This window comes from Panulirus ornatus, chromosome 33 (assembly GCF_036320965.1).
Source record: "Panulirus ornatus isolate Po-2019 chromosome 33, ASM3632096v1, whole genome shotgun sequence".
Lineage (NCBI taxonomy): Eukaryota > Metazoa > Arthropoda > Malacostraca > Decapoda > Palinuridae > Panulirus > Panulirus ornatus.
In genome coordinates this window covers 10,674,932-10,691,740 of record NC_092256.1, presented here as the reverse complement: position 1 = coordinate 10,691,740, position 16,809 = coordinate 10,674,932, and the positions used below count along the sequence as shown (strand labels likewise).

Here is a 16,809-nt window from a genome sequence, read left to right as displayed (position 1 = left end):
TTCTCTCTATCAAGATGGGAAAATTTAAGGTTTCTAACTTTTCCCTGTAACTCAGCTCTCCTGATTCTGGTAAATCCTTTGCTGCCTTCCCCTTAACCTTTGCTATTAGCTCATTGTTCTTTTTAAGGAGTGTTGATGAACCCTGAGAAGCATTTCGTAGTTTTGGCTTTATGTAGGATATACATGCTAAATATTTCCTTTTCCATATACTTTAAAGCTATTTTAATATTTGCCAGAACACAGTTGGTCTCCTCAACTATTCATTCATGTTCTCACATAGGTTAGATTTTATATCGAGAGTTTTGTTCTCTGCCGCTTTTGTCATTTACCTTGTGTACAGAGGCATGATAAGGAGTACTTCAGGGTCTTACCAAAAGTAGGCCACCCTGAAATATATTTCACACCTCAGAGGCAAACTTCATAATCAGAGATGACTTTTTTCTTAGAGAGACTGAGGCTTTCCTCTCTTAATCCTTTTATCTTTTTAAAAGACATGAATTTCTTATTGTGAAAGACTATTATGGTATTTTGGTTGTATTTGTTTTGCTTAGCCATATATGAGCCACTGACACTGTCTTTGATGCTTTCTTCTGTCCATGGTGTAATTACATTTATATTTTAGCTGACTGGCACAACTCCTCCCCCTCCAATTCGAGGTCTGAACCGTGACAGTAGCACCGACAACGATGGAGATGATGATGATGTTGATGCTAAGCAAGCAGTTATCAATGTTCAAGACTTGGTGCCTCGTATGAACATAAGTGAACAGCTTTCATCTACACTTTTCACTGAATTAGCTGACAAGAACTGGAAGGTAAGGACCAATTGCTAGTTCTGTAATAAAAGTTCAGACAAGATCCAAAGCACTAAGTGCATTTCAAAAGGTATGTATCTTTAGTAGATTTAGTATTAATGGGCACACTCAAGTTCAGATAACCATTGCTAGAGTAGCTGATTATGCTGCAGCTGGATGGTGAACCACAAGAACTTTCACTGCAAATTAGCTGCTTATTTATTCCTTGCCAAGGGGTCCTTTTATCTTTATGATGCTCCTTGAGTGTTCAGGAAGGTGGCCACTTCCACTGGTTGAGACCATAGGTAATGAAGTGTAATGATGTCTTTGTAGGTACAGTGCAGTGTGTCTGTATTGGAAGTTTCTTCTTGAGCATTTAGGGTCTTGGTATATGTTGAAATCATGTTTGTAGTGTTAAAGGGATAGATGATGTCTGGAGAGTAGACAAGAAAGTGTGACTCATTTTTGTCAGGGTAGTATCATTTCTGATGGGTGTATGTATTGGTATGGAATTTAAGACGAGTTAGGAGGGCAGTTTTGTGCATGACAGGTTATTCTAGGTTATGTGTGCTCTGTTACTATTTTATGTTTTGGAATGGGGATCTATGAATAGAGATAACTGAAGTGTGAGGGAGGGTAAAGCTTTTTATTTCTCCTTAGGTGTTGGTGCTTGGTTATGGAATGGCTGGCGTGGGAGAGGTTCAGTGCTTTGGCATAGAATTGAGTACCAAGAATGTTGAGATAGGACTGTATTGGGAGGATCTTTGTTTCATTATGTAGGTGTTGAGTGTTTGTGGTCTCATGGCTGCTATTGTATGTTCCAGGTGCGCCATTTTGTGTGACTGCAACTTTGTTACATTTGCTTTTTAGAAGATGTAAGTGCTGGCAGGTGAAGCATAGTTTGGAGTGGAGCGGATGCATTGTTTGTTGAGAAAGTCCTTTTTTTTTGTCCGGAACTCAGTTAGTTTTCTGAGGTCATTTTGTTTGTGAATGGTTTTTGTATTTATGTCATTGGTGTGGGGATTGATTGTCATATGTAAGTTGTATGTGATGCCTAGAATGGTGGATGTTCTTTTCAGTGAGTGATTATTCAATCAAAGTGACTGAATGGGTGGAGCTGGATCATGCTGGTCTGGGGTTAAAAGTGATTTAAGCCTTCTGTAGAGATAAATACAGTCTTTTCTGAGTGACTCATTGTTCCAGATGTGTAATGTAGTGCTGCATATTAGTTGCTACTGCTGTGGTGTCAGAGCTTTGTGATGTGATTGTAAGGTCATCTGCATGTGATGCGACCTTCATGATATAGTTTTCTAGAGTTAATGAGAAGTGTTATAGGAAGAGATTGAAGAGGATAGGAGAAAGAACTGATCTGAGAGAACTCCAGTGCAGAGTTTGAGTGTGTTAGAGGAAATGTAAAGTCAGAGGTTATTGTGACTCTGAAAGTTAAGGAAGAGGTAGCACTACTACAGAATGAGGAGCAGTGGGAATGTGTCAAAGAGTGTAAGAAAGTGAACTGAACCCCAGACTGACTTGGATGAAAATGAAAAGTGGATCATGGAAGGCAGATGATAATTAGTGCATATGCACACAGAGACAAGAAGTGTGAGGAAGAGAGGCAAGTGTTTTGGGAGGAACTGAGTGAGTGTGCCAGCAATTTGATGTGGAAGACCAGGTATTATTGATGAATGATTTGAATATGAAAGTGGGTATTGTGGGAGTTTAGAGTATAATAGCATATTCAGTGATATGAATGAAAATAGTTAGAGCCTGTGGAGTTTTGTGCTCTTGATTGGGAATATCTGGTATAGAAAGAGGGACATACATTAGTCTACTTATGTGAATAGGCTGGATGGGAGGTGGGCACTATTGGATTATGCTCATATTGATAGGTGAACAGAAGAGAGACTTAAATGTGAATATGCTTAGAGAAGTGGATGGTGGCATGTCTGATCATTGATTGTAAGAGGGAAGGTTGAAGATTTGTAGAAGCTCTTAATTTCTCTTTTTTTTCTTTTCAGGTGAGAAATGAAGCCTTACAAAAAGTGGCAAATATAATTTCTGAGGCCAAATTCATTAAGGGAGACATTGGCGAACTGCCAACGTCACTGTGTGCTCGCATGAATGACACAAACAAGAACTTGGCCTTGGAGGCCTTGCGGATAACAGCATCTCTTGCTGTATCTTTGGGTCCTCACTGTAAACCTCATACAAGGAATATTGTTCCTGGTATGCTGACTGCCCTTGGGGATAGTAAGGTGAGTGTTCATGTGTCCGCTAAAGTATTCCCTTTATTATTCACAAATTATATCAGGAGGGTTAGTGACATCTGCTTAGTGAGCCAGCATTTTAATGATTGTCAAGTTGCACTCCTCTGACCTAGTTAGCTGGATTACTGGCATTCTTTCCACAAACATACAATCTCTCCTTGTCATATGTAACATTTGACAACACTTACCTCATGCAGGTCATTCTTCATAACTAGATTTTTCTGTGGTTAGCACTGTGAGCTAGCACTTCCTTTTGGCAAGATGGTAGAAGCAGTAGATAGAAGTAGTAGGTAGGAACATATAAGTAGGAGCATTAGGTAGAAGGAGTTAGGTAAGAGCTTCTACAAACATGCTTTAGACTTGCCCACAGCCAATGGCCTGTTAAGAGTAAGGCACTAAAGGCTGAGAAGTGGCATTGGAATTTTTTTGTTATTGAGACTCTGCTGCCGTGGCCACCCTTTTGAGGGAGTTCCATTTGGAACAGGCATCAGAGATAGATAGATAGATATGTCCTGAAATGTTTCATGTACAGTCATGACTTTTCTGTGGATGCTCCTTTTTTCCGTCACACTTTCCTGTTATATCGTCATCCATAATATGATTTCATTTGAGTATACTTTCCATCTCAGTGTTGTTATTTTGAATTAGATATGGTTTTGATCTTATATAATTACATCTTGAATTTAGTAATTTTCCCCTCTCAAATTTCTTGGTGAAATTAAAATGATTTAGGGCTTCTTTTACTTAGCTAGCTTCCTTTTCATTCCAAACCCCTAAATGTATGTTTCTTATGTATACATTATATTTCTGTTAATTATAACCTCAAAAGTAGTGAAATGGGTTTTTTTTCAGAACTTTTTGATAATGGAATAGTCATTTTGAATACATGTTATTTTTTTATGGAGATTGGTATGTATAAAAAGTAGAAGCATTTGTGTGAGATATCCTTGGAGAATAAGAGTGAATTGCATTGTGTGTAGCATTTATGTATCTGGAGAAAGCATAAGATGGGTATGACAGACAGGCCTTGTGAAGGTACTTTACACATCTGTCAGTCACTCTCTTAATGTCTTACTTCTCTCTGAGACAGTTGTCTAATGATATTCTCACTAGTCCTTTTTTTCATATCTAGCTATAACCTCCACTCACGATTCCAGTTCAAAGGTGGTGTTTGTGCTTGTTCCATTATAAACACATCTGTTGCATGCCTTAAGGACCTTGAGTCTCCAAACTTTGATGTTATGTGGCTCAAGGTCTATCTTTCTACAATGTTATGTGGCTCAAGGTCTGTCTCTCTACTGCTATACTTTTCCTCTCTTTTGCCTATTGCGCTCCAAATTCTACAAATTTTATAACCTTCTTCGACTATCTAAACTCCTGCCATGAGACTGTTACATCCTCTCGCCTGCAAGCAAAGTTCTTCTTCCTCAGGGATTTCAATGTTCACCGCAGGGAATGATTAAATTCCTCCCATATGGATGGTAGGGGGATCGAAGCCCTCACGATCTCCCTTTTCAGTGATTTAGAGCAAATTATTTCCCACCCTACCCATACACCTGAACTGCTCTGACCACTTTCCTAATATCCTAGATTTGTATTTCACCTTTAGTCCATCTCGCTGTACATGCACAATCTTGCCCCCAGTTGGTTTATCCAATCACATTCTTGTAAGTATGTCTATTCTGATGGCACCTTCCCCTCCAGAACCCCTCATAAGTGTAAATACTGACACCTGAACAAAGCTGACTGGAATAACTTACATAAATTCTTTTCTGACTTTCCTTGGGTAAATTACTGTCTCTTATGTGGTGATGCTTCTGTCTTTGCTAAACACATAGCAGAGGTTATTCTTGCAGGAATGTAAGCGTTTATCCCATCTTCCTCCAAGACTACCTCTTCATCCATTCCATAGTTCAGTCATTCTGAGGACATTTAGACAAGGGATCAGGTATATTGGGTTTAGAAAAATTATCATTCCTCTAGCTCCCATTCAGTATTTTCTTCTGCCTGTAATTGCTACAAGCATGTTATCCATGAGGTAAAGCATTCCTTTATTCAAAGGAAGTGCGATACCTCTCCTCATCAACCACTAGGTCTTTCTGGTCTCTAGCTAAGGGCATCTCTAACAACTTCTGTAGCTCTACCTTTCCTTCATTTTTCCGATCTGATGGTACTATATCTGTCTTTCCTGTTGGCAAAGCAAATCTCCTTGGTTCCCTGGTGCTCCTATTACTAATCCTATGCCTGTTCCTGTGATATCTTTTTGGACTCTCTTAAAAGCGCTTGTTCCTCTGGACACAAGCAAGGCTTATGGTCCTGATGGCATCCATCACCAGACTCACCGGCTCAGACTTGGACAGGATATCTCAGCGGGATACACAAAATCTTGTTAAGTTTAATGGCTTGAAGACCCAATTTCTACCCATCTCTCTATCAGAAACTCCTCATAACTCCCATCCCTCCTTTGATGGTTCTGTAATTTTACCTCTTGACTTGGTGAACATATGTGGCATTACTGTAATGTCCACTCTTTCTTGGAGACCCCACATTATGGGAATAGCTAAGTCTGCCTTTAAGAAACTGGATGCCCTCTTTAGATGTTGAAACTTCTTTTCTGAGCAGTTGCTCCATTTGTGCTAGGGACTGATTTGATATTGTATGGATTACTGCTCTCTTTTTTGGGGTGGTTCTGTCTCTGTATCCTTACTTAATAGAGTTGAATCGAAATTTGGGTATCTTATAAACTGTCCCAGGCCAACTTCCAAACCTGATCCCCTTGCCCTATGCTGCAATGATCATTCTTTTTCCTTCTTCTATAGGTATTACTTTGGTTTTTTCCCTGAGAGCTGGCTACTTGTGTGCCCCCACTACTGGTAGACCACACTTTACTCAGCAAGTGCTGCATCACATGATGACTGTGTGGCCATCAGCAACTCAAGAGTGGGCTGTTTTGATAACTGTTTCTGTCCCATCACATCGAAGCTTTGAAACTCTCTACCTTCTCATGTCTTTCTCAATAACTATGGACCTGCACATTTCAAAAGACAGGTCTTTTGCTTTCTTAGAAAATTGCAAATACAGCTAGAGACTGAGTGTGAACGAATATGACCTTTGTTGTCTTTTCCTAGCACTACCTCGTGCACATGCGGGGGGAAGGGGTTGTTATTTCATGTGTAGTAGGTTGGCGATGGGAATGAATAAAGGCAGACAGTATGAATTATGTACATGTGTATATATGTATATTCTGTGTGTGTATATATATATATTTATACTTTGAGATGTATAGGTGTGTATATTTGCGTGTGTGGACATGTATGTATATACATGTGTATATGGGTGGGTTAGGCCATTCTTTCGTCTGTTTCCTTGCGCTACCTTGCTAACGCGGGAGACAGTGACAAAGTAAAATAGGTATATAAAAAAAATTCTTTCCCTTATCTTTTCTTTTTCCATTTCATAATTCTCTCAATATTTCAATTAAGGCTTGGCCATGATGTGGACTTATGTCCTTGACTAGAGCCTTCACCATAAAAGAAAAAAATGAAAGGTACAAAATGCATCAGGATGTTTTTATGATTGTAAGGCTTATGTGAGAATAGAAATGGAGGAGGGCTCCCAATGAAGATAGGTCTGCTTCAGGGAAATATGATGACACTGTGGTTGTTTGATTTGTTTATAGAAGGGAAGGTGACTATGAGGGTTTTGGAGTGATGGCAAAGCCTCAGCATATTGGGGGTTGGGGGGCTTGGGATCAGATTCATATCCTGTTTGCTGATGATGTGGCTATGGTGGCATATTCAAGAAATTCTAGGAGCAGGTGAAATAGTTAGGGAGAGTGGGTGTGAAAGAATGATATTGAGAATGAATGTGAATAGAAGTGATGAGATACAACATGTTTTAGACACCTTAGATTGGATGTGTCATTGGATAGAATCATGGAGTGTGAAATGAGTCACAGGGTATGAGAGAGGACGAAGGTTGTGGATGCATTGAGGAGTGTGTGGAAGAAGTTACTGTGTAACTGTTTGGTTAAAGATGGGTAGGTTTGAAGGTACAGCAATGTGTATATATGACTCTTGGGCTGTGAATGCCTAAGAATGGAAGAAGGTGGATGTAATGGAACTGAAATGTCTGAGGACAGTGCGTTCATTCTGTAGTGGATATAGAATTAAATTTTCTGTGATCACATCTGAACTTTAATATTTTACCCTTCATTTTCATCATGAAAAGAGAAATGATGTTTTTTTTGCCATTCCAAACCCCATATGTCTATTTCTTTTGCATACATTAGATTCATGTTGATTTTAATGTCAGAAGCTTTAAAATGGCTTAATATTAAAATTTTCTAAGAGAGCAGAAGAGGATGTGTTGAGATGGTTTGGACATAGAGAGAATGAGTAAGGAAAGGTTGACAAAGAGGATATATGTGTCAGGGGCAAAGGGAACAAGGAGAAGCTGGAGACCAAATTGGAGGTGAAAGGATGGAATGAAAAAGATTTCGAGTGATCAGAACCCTGAACACACAGGAGGGTGAGAGGTGTGCAAGGAATAGAGTTAATTGGAAGGATGTTATATACCGGGCTCAACGTACTGTCAATGGACTAAACCAGGGTATCTAAAACATCGGGGATAAACCATAGAAAGGTCTGTGAGGCATGAATATGTCCATATGTATATATGTATATGCAGGTAGTTCCCAGGTTAGAATAGCATTCCTGATATAAGAGACCCCATTAGCTTTGTCATACACCTCAGTTGATTCCTTGGGTTCTAGACTTCCACAGATTTTTTTTCTTTTTTTTCTTTTTTTTTTTACCCCCAACCTCGAAGCCCTGGATTCTGGAATTTATACTTTTGGATATTCTAACACAATTCAATACACAAATGTTGAGCAGATGAGAACTTTCTTAACAATTTTATGAAAGAAGGATTGATTCTGACTCAATATTCCCTAAGGAATACCTCATTGCTCATTGGACACCATTTTGAAGAGAAAAGGTTTTCAGCTTTCAAAACCAGACTTTTTCTTATGTCTTTCTTTTTACAGCAAAATATTAGACAGCAAGCAATGAGCACTCTCAACTCTTGGGTGGAACAGGCAGGATTGAAAGAGACCATTGATGGCGAAGTGTTTGCTGATGCCTTAAAGTCTGGTTCTCCTTTCCTCAAGTCTGAGCTCTTCATCTGGATGGCAGAGAAACTTAAAGATGGTAAATGATGCTCTTCTTTTGACATATAAAACAATGAAGTAAACAACAGCAATAATGTATTAAGATTAAAGGTATGAAAGAACATTTTGGATTTATAACTAGGTGGTGTTGTAACTGTTATGGTTTTTTATTACTTTTTTGGGAGTTTGAAAAAAATTACAAGTGAAGGAACTCCGTTACAGAGGATGGAACTTAGCAGAGTGGGAAGTAACAGGAAGGAGGTTATTGAAGTGATAAATCTGAAAAGGGAAGCACCATGATTGTACTTGACAGTAGAGAGAGAGAGAAACCCCCAGCAGGTAAAAAGGATGAATATGGGTGTCTATGATGGATTAACTGCTTGAAGCCTCACAAGCCATTTATATTGTTTGACAAAAAGCTGTGGGTTTCTTATGATATTTAGGGTCTTGACGCTATGGCTTGTGGTGTTTCAGTCTTTTGATTATAGAATTATAGTGTGTGTTTATCGGCATATGACACAATGCCTCAACTTACAATGAATTTCAAAAAAGAAGAAATAGAGTATTATCCTTATATTTGAATACAATACCTGCATGAATATTTTCTTTTAACATTTATTTATTTTATTATACTTGTTCGCCGTTTCCCACATCATCGAGGTAGCGCCAGGAAACGGAAAAGAACGGCCCATCCACTCATATACACATAAATATACATAAATGCCTGTACACATACATATACATACATAAACATATCAGTGTGTGCACATACTCATACTTATGCATACACAAACATATACACTTGTACATATTCTTACTTGCTAGCCCTTATCCATTCCTGGCGCCACCCCGCCTCACAGGAAACAGCATCGCTATCCCCCGCTTCAGTGAGTTAGTGCCAGAAAACAGACAAAAAAAAGGCCATATTTGTTCACACACAATCTCTAGCTGTCATGTGTAATCCACCGAAACCACAGTGCCCTTTCCACAACCAGGCCCCACAGACCTTTCCATGGTTTACCCAAGATATTTCACATGTCCCGGTTCAGTCCATTGACAGCACGTTGACCCCAGTATACCACATCATTCCAATTCACTCTATTCCTTGCACGCCTCTTACCCTCCAGTATGTTCAGGCCCATTTGCTCAAAATCTTTTTCACTCCATCCTTCCACCTTCAATTTGGTCTCTCATTTCTCCTTGTTCCCTCCACCTCTGACACATCCTTTCCTAGCTCATTCTCTCCATATGTCCAAACCATTTCAACACACCCTCTTCTGCTCTTTCAGCAACACTTTTTATTTCCATACATCTCTCTTAACTTTTCATTACTTACTTGATCAAACCACCTCACACCACATATTGTCCTCAAACATATAGTTTCCCATTATTCATTGCGGCAAGGAAATGGTGCATGAAACAAAGTTTGTGTAACACTGAACCCTCAGAAAGCTAAGGTTTCACAATGTCATCTGCCCATATGGAGAATCTCTGGTTGTTTGGCATCACCTTCATTCCTGACTGAATTTAGATGTTACTGATAAGCAGTCATTTTCTTACACTTATTCACACAGAGCAGAGAATAAGCAAAAAACACGATGGGTAATGCACAAAGGTCTGGCGGTGATGATGCTTTGTAACTAACTAGCACCAACAGTATCAGAGCCCCGCATGTGCAAGTGAGGTCAAATGTGGAATTTTCCACATGTAATGTCATGTCTCTGCTCATAAAGTTTTGGATTTTGAAGCAATTCAGATTTCATAGTTTCAGATTAGGGATGTTCAACCTGTTTGAAATTTGGGCAATGTTTTACATTATTATTTTCATAATTGGTTGACTTTCTTTCTTGTTAAGAATAGGCAAAACACCAATCAAACTGGGACAGTAATTTGTTTGGATAGCCATTTCTAAACCCTCATTGTGCAGTTATACACTAGGTTTTCCAGAGTAGTGATAAGATTACTGAAAGCTAACAGATAATTGAACATACCATCAAATGTGTTGAACTTGCACTCAAAATTTTGTGTTATCTCTATTTAGTCTTGATCTGAACTAGGGATGTTTCTCTATAGTTTGTTAAAAGATTTTAGTTGGTTAAACGGATTAAATTTTTTAAGGTATAGATAGAGGGAAGTTGCAGGTTGCATCCATAATGCACAAGTATGATTCATGTGCTTTAGAATCAGGTTTGAGAGATATGAATAGGGAAGTTTACATTTTAGTAATTAAGAAATGATACGTGAAAAATTCTATTGAAAGAATACAGAATAAGAGTGATAAGATAAATAGGGTTTGGTTTTTGAAGATGATGAATATTAAAAACAAATAAAGACATAAATGAGACAAGGATTGTTTGGTATGGAGATGAAACATTTGTGACCAGATGAAAAGTGTTAGTGAGAGGGGAAATAATGCTCCACCATGGCTATTATGTTTTGAGAGACTTCCTTTAAGACTGCACTGTGAAATATATCTATAGCTGGACATTCATATGGTGGTTTATGTATTGTATTTAGTGTGCAATTTAGCAGCTCATGCTTAAAAGGGTATATTTAGATATTGTAATATGAATTTTTAGAATTATAGTATGTCCTTACAAATGTTTTTTATTTCAGCTCCACCAAAAGGTGTAAATAAGGAGGAATTACATGCATGCACCCAGTACTTATTCATGGCCCTGGAGGACCGCAATGTTGACGTAAGAAAAGGAGCCAGTGAGGCAGTGCTACCATTCATGATTCATCTTGGCTATGAAGGCATGCTCAAGCACACCAGTAAAGTTAAGGTATGCCACGTTTTTTAATGAGTCAGTTTGGATAGCACGCTTGTGATAGTTACATTGTAGATGGCCACTATTGTGAATTGAGTATGAGTGAGATAAAAATGAATATCAGCCACTTCCCACAACAGTTTCAGACCTAATTTTCCTACCTGTAATTGAATTCTTCCTTTGCCAGTTAGAGGCATGCATGGATGCTAAATGTCATTCCAAAATGTAACTGGCACTTACAAAAATCAACAGACCTCAGTTTCCCAGAGATAATAATGGTGGGAACTATTAAAGGGAGAATCAATCTCTAGGCACATGGAGTTAAATTAGAGGGAGGGGGGGTTCATTCATTGGAGTCACTGAGTACCTACTCAGTTTATATAATAGTGGTGTAGGAAGATATAATGATAGGGGGGTTTCAGTGTAATTGCTTCTTTCAACAGTACAGTGATGAGGTTCTATATTTTGTGGGGCCTATCTTTTTGGTTTTCTCCTCTATCATTTTTTTTTTTTTTTTTCTTAAACCTTTGCATGCTGTCTGCATTCAAAATTTCATCATTCAATATTTATTTATTATACTTTGTTTCTGTCTCCTGTGTTAGCAAGGTAGTGCAAGGAAACAGACAAAAGAATGGCCCAGCCCACCGACATACACGTTTATACATAAACACACGCACATGTACATACCTATGCATTTCAACGTATATGTACATATACATACCCAGACATATACATATATACACATATACATATTCATACATGCTGCCTTCATCCATTCCCACCACCACCCCGCCACACATGAACTGGCACCCCCCTCCCCCTGCGTGCGTGCGAGGTAGCGCTAGGAAAAGACATCATTCAAGTTTCAACTATTAATCCTCCACGCATACACTAGAAAAAATGCCTTTTTTACATGATGTCTTACAAGTTTCATGCTTAATATTACGTTATTGTTATCTGATTGTTCCAATCTTGCATTATTTCAAAATGTTTTTACTTATAATGTCATTATTTGGTTTAGAAACTTGAGTATTCACTTTTGATGTCACTAAACTGGTTTAGAGACTTAGAAGTTATACTTAGAAGTTAGGGTCAAGTAACCCCTTAGTCGTCTTACTTCCATGCAGGACAAATTTGTGGCTTCAAAGTATAGTGAATAATCCTGAGAAGCATACACTTCTTTTGACTCACCTTAGGATATGAACAGTGCACTGAATATTTTAGTATCCATGTTATGCATAAGAAATTTTGATATGTGTTAGCAGACAGTTTATCTTCTTTATTTTTCTCCTAAGATGGGCATAGGTGACAGTTGAGATACACTGTCCACTCCCAAGTCACTCTCACACAGATTCTAGCTGCATATTTTCTGCTATTTGATGTTTATACCATGGCCTTTCTTCATAGCCCTATCCTCATTGAATTTATGCAGGTTGAATTTTGTTAGTCATGTTTCCAACCAACTTTTGAGTTGTCCGAGTCCTAGTGTGAATTGTATATCTGGTCCCCATTTTCCAGTGCCCCACAACCTGGTGTTTCACATATGTGATGCTCATGAAAAAAATTATTTATTGACAGAAACTGAAAAATAGAAGGACAAGCTAAAAATGAGCTTTTAACTTTCTATGGTGCTGTTCACAAGCTAAAAGCACTTAGCTTTGGACCTCCTGTGGTGCTCTGACTCTGGTGCATTCCTGTATGAAATCCAGCAGTAATCTGCAAGAACTCCTTCATTCCAGAATCCTTGATATCAATGCTCCATTATGCTAATGGCCTGATGGAAGTGCTCTTCTTGTTCGTCAGACACTGCTCCAAGGTTCTCTGTAAAGACATCCAGGTGTGAATGGAGGAAATGCACCTTGAGCGACATCCTACATCCCATAGCAGCATGCCTACTGGCATGACTGGCATAGAAGATCGTAAAATACTATCTCTTAAATAAAAAGGTGTGATAATACACAGTTAGAGAGAGCCCCTTGAATGTCTGGAGCCAGAGACTCTTCAACACCTCAATTACAATTATTGGTAACACCATGGAATGCAGAGTGAAGTTTAAGAGGGCCCTGGACATGTGTTTATAGTGTATCAGACCAGCAAGACCATGGGATGCATGGTGAAGTTTTAGAGGGCCCTGGACAACAGTTTGCAAAGTTTACCAGATCAGGGCAGTGGATGCTGTGTGGATGTGAGGAATGTGGCATCCATCTCTTTTTATAAAGCAAAGCTCATTATCCCATCGAAGTCCAAGAGGTTTTCCGCATGATCTCTTCTCTGTGAATCCTTATTTGTCTCTGTTGTCCAGTTTCTTCATTTTCAGTAGTCACCCATTTGCTTACTGATGATCTTTTCTAGTATTGTCCTGACCAGACTCATCAGAAAGTCTTGTCACTGTGTCAGTCAAACTACTCAGTTTCTTTAAGATAGATGTAACATTTGCCCCTTTTCCATTTCTTTAATACTTTATTTTCCGTCAGTAACCTCTTGAACGTTTTCATGTGTCTGCTGACTTTTTCAGGCTGTATGGAGAAATCTCCATAGGATCATGATACTACTTGAGTTAAGGCTTTTTGGCACTCTGTCCTCTCTAGATATTTCATTGCTTTCCAAGACCATCTCCCCTTTCCACATCACTGATGTTAGATCTTTCGTGTCTTGAATCTTGAAAACACTTTAGGTTGTTACTAGACTCCTCCTGTAAATATTTGTCGTACGTTTTCCTCCATGTCTTTACATCATCCTTTAAAATTCTTCCCACTGAATCCCTTACCCTGATTCACTGTTCTTTAAGTGACAATTTATTTATTATCATTTTATGAAAAAGTTTCAACTCTTACCCTGTTCACATTATTCATTTCACAGTGTGTCTCCTCCTCTTTTCTTATCCCAACACATTTCTTGATTTTTTTTTTTTTTTTTTTTTTTTTTTTTTTTTTTTTTATACTTTGTCGCTGTCTCCCGCGTTTGCGAGGTAGCGCGAGGAAACAGACGAAAGAAATGGCCCAACCCCCATACACACGTACATACACACGTCCACACACGCAAATATACATACCTACACAGCTTTCCATGGTTTACCCCAGACGCTTCACATGCCTTGATTCAATCCACTGACAGCACGTCAACCCCTGTATACCACATCGCTCCAATTCACTCTATTCCTTGCCCTCCTTTCACCCTCCTGCATGTTCAGGCCCCGATCACACAAAATCTTTTTCACTCCATCTTTCCACCTCCAATTTGGTCTCCCTCTTCTCCTCGTTCCCTCCACCTCCGACACATATATCCTCTTGGTCAATCTTTCCTCACTCATTCTCTCCATGTGCCCAAACCATTTCAAAACACCCTCTTCTGCTCTCTCAACCACGCTCTTTTTATTTCCACACATCTCTCTTACCCTTACGTTACTTACTCGATCAAACCACCTCACACCACACATTGTCCTCAAACATCTCATTTCCAGCACATCCATCCTCCTGCGCACAACTCTATCCATAGCCCACGCCTCGCAACCATACAACATTGTTGGAACCACTATTCCTTCAAACATACCCATTTTTGCTTTCCGAGATAATGTTCTCGACTTCCACACATTTTTCAAGGCTCCCAAAATTTTCGCCCCCTCCCCCACCCTATGATCCACTTCCGCTTCCATGGTTCCATCCGCTGACAGATCCACTCCCAGATATCTAAAACACTTCACTTCCTCCAGTTTTTCTCCATTCAAACTCACCTCCCAATTGACTTGACCCTCAACCCTACTGTACTATAATTGCTCATTATTCTAATTGCCTGTAATGTCTTCTTGCTTACATCAGCACAGTTTCCAGGTTCTCTGTAATAGACACCAGGCTGTGAATGGAGGAAAATGCTCACTTCCCAGCGCATCCTCATCCCATACAGATTCCTACTTGCTCTGGCATTCAGGATCTTGATTACTCCAAAACTCATCCTTAAAAATAAAAAGTGTGATAATACACAGCTGAAACCCATTACTGGACCAATCACTTTCCCCCTTTTCAATTACAATATTTAACACCTGGGAATGCAGAGTGTACGTTTAAAGTTGCTCCCACATGTTTTAAATATGTACAGACCAGCAAGCTATCATATGCATTGTGCAGATCTTTAGATGCTCTGACAACATTGCTTTCAAAAGTATTTCTCAGATACATTCTTTGATGGAGGACACTGTGCCATCACATCTCTTATTCTAAAGCAAAGCTCTTATCCCATCTGATGTCCAAGAGGCCTTTCCGCTCATCATCCTCTTTTACCTGGAAATCACTATTGTCTCTGTTAAGTTTAGCTCATTTCAGTATCACCCATTTGCTTTACTATGACTATTCAGCATTGTCCTGACCAAGACTACATCATTAAATCTTCACTGCAGTCAAAATACTCACCTTTTTTAAATAATGCAACATTTGCCTGCCTTTTCATCTTCTAAACTTTTTTTCAGTACCTCTTGCTGTTTTCATGTTCTCTGACCCTTTCAGCTTTGGAAATCCCAAATCCTATACTACTTGATAAGCATTTTCACTCTCCTCTCAAATATATTCATTCTTTCCAAACCATACTTCCCCCCCTTTCGCCCTTCACTGAAGTTCCCATTTGCTCCCTTGTCTTACGCACCCTATTTACCTCCTTCCAGAACATCTTTTTATTCTCCCTAAAATTTACTGATAGTCTCTCACCCCAACTCTCATTTGCCCTTTTTTTCACCTCTTGCACCTTTCTCTTGACCTCCTGTCTCTTTCTTTTATACTTCTCCCACTCAATTGCATTTTTTCCCTGCAAAAATCGTCCAAATGCCTCTCTCTTCTCTTTCACTAATACTCTTACTTCTTCATCCCACCACTCACTACCCTTTCTAAACAGCCCACCTCCCACTCTTCTCATGCCACAAGCATCTTTTGCGCAATCCATCACTGATTCCCTAAATACATCCCATTCCTCCCCCACTCCCCTTACTTCCATTGTTCTCACCTTTTTCCATTCTGTACACAGTCTCTCCTGGTACTTCCCCACACAGGTCTCCTTCCCAAGCTCACTTACTCTCACCACCTTCTTCACCCCAACATTCACTCCTCTTTTCTTGATGTCTTATACTTTTCAAATGCTGGCTGGCTGGAATGTCACTTTTATGTTCTGAATACATCCCTGAGTTCTGTATGGTGCTATGTTTATATAATTTGCTACACTTGCATTTTAGTATTTCAGATTTTGCCAAATATACACTGTCTTTGGGGGATGACTAATAGAAATCCGTGACCTGAAAGGGTTGAACTACATGATTATTGACGTTTCTTTATTGTTGATATGCAAATTTTTGATGTGTGACTCATGCTACATTCATAGGAATGGTTACATTACATCATGAAAGGTTAACACTTAAAGATAAATGGAAAACTAATTGAATCATTTTATTGATATTGGATATTGCATTGATATCAAAATCATTCAGTTGATTTTTTGAGAAGAAATTGAGAGACTTGCAAATACAGAAACAATTGCTTGGACAAGGGTAAGGAAGTTACCGCAGGGGATGATTAGAATACCTTGTTAGCATCAACAGTGTCACTGCTTAGTTTTGTGATAGCCTATCTGTGCTGTAAAAATGCACCCATTTAGACAATATTTCCATTATGCAGAATGACCTAACTTGGAGACTAGCAGGTCATGAATGTGTCTTGATTATGGTGAGACTGGCATTCAGATTACCTAGGTTTGAAAAATAATTACATTTATTTCAGCATTCAGATTTTTTTATTATTGTAATTAGAGTGTATAGTGGCTATTGATGTGAAT

At 38.9% G+C, this 16,809-nt stretch overlaps 1 protein-coding gene across 6 annotated transcripts in view; it reads left to right on the top strand.

Moving 5' to 3' along the window:
* msps (msps cytoskeleton-associated protein 5) overlaps positions 1 to 16,809 on the top strand; it is a 231,031-nt gene that overhangs the window by 158,612 nt on the left and 55,610 nt on the right. For all 6 annotated transcript variants that reach the window (XM_071681598.1, XM_071681599.1, XM_071681601.1 and 3 more), the window contains 4 exons: positions 623 to 814; positions 2,812 to 3,048; positions 8,108 to 8,270; positions 10,847 to 11,016. In XM_071681598.1, coding sequence (XP_071537699.1) covers positions 623 to 814; positions 2,812 to 3,048; positions 8,108 to 8,270; positions 10,847 to 11,016 — 762 coding nt within the window. The remainder of the gene's footprint in view (positions 1 to 622; positions 815 to 2,811; positions 3,049 to 8,107; positions 8,271 to 10,846; positions 11,017 to 16,809) is intronic.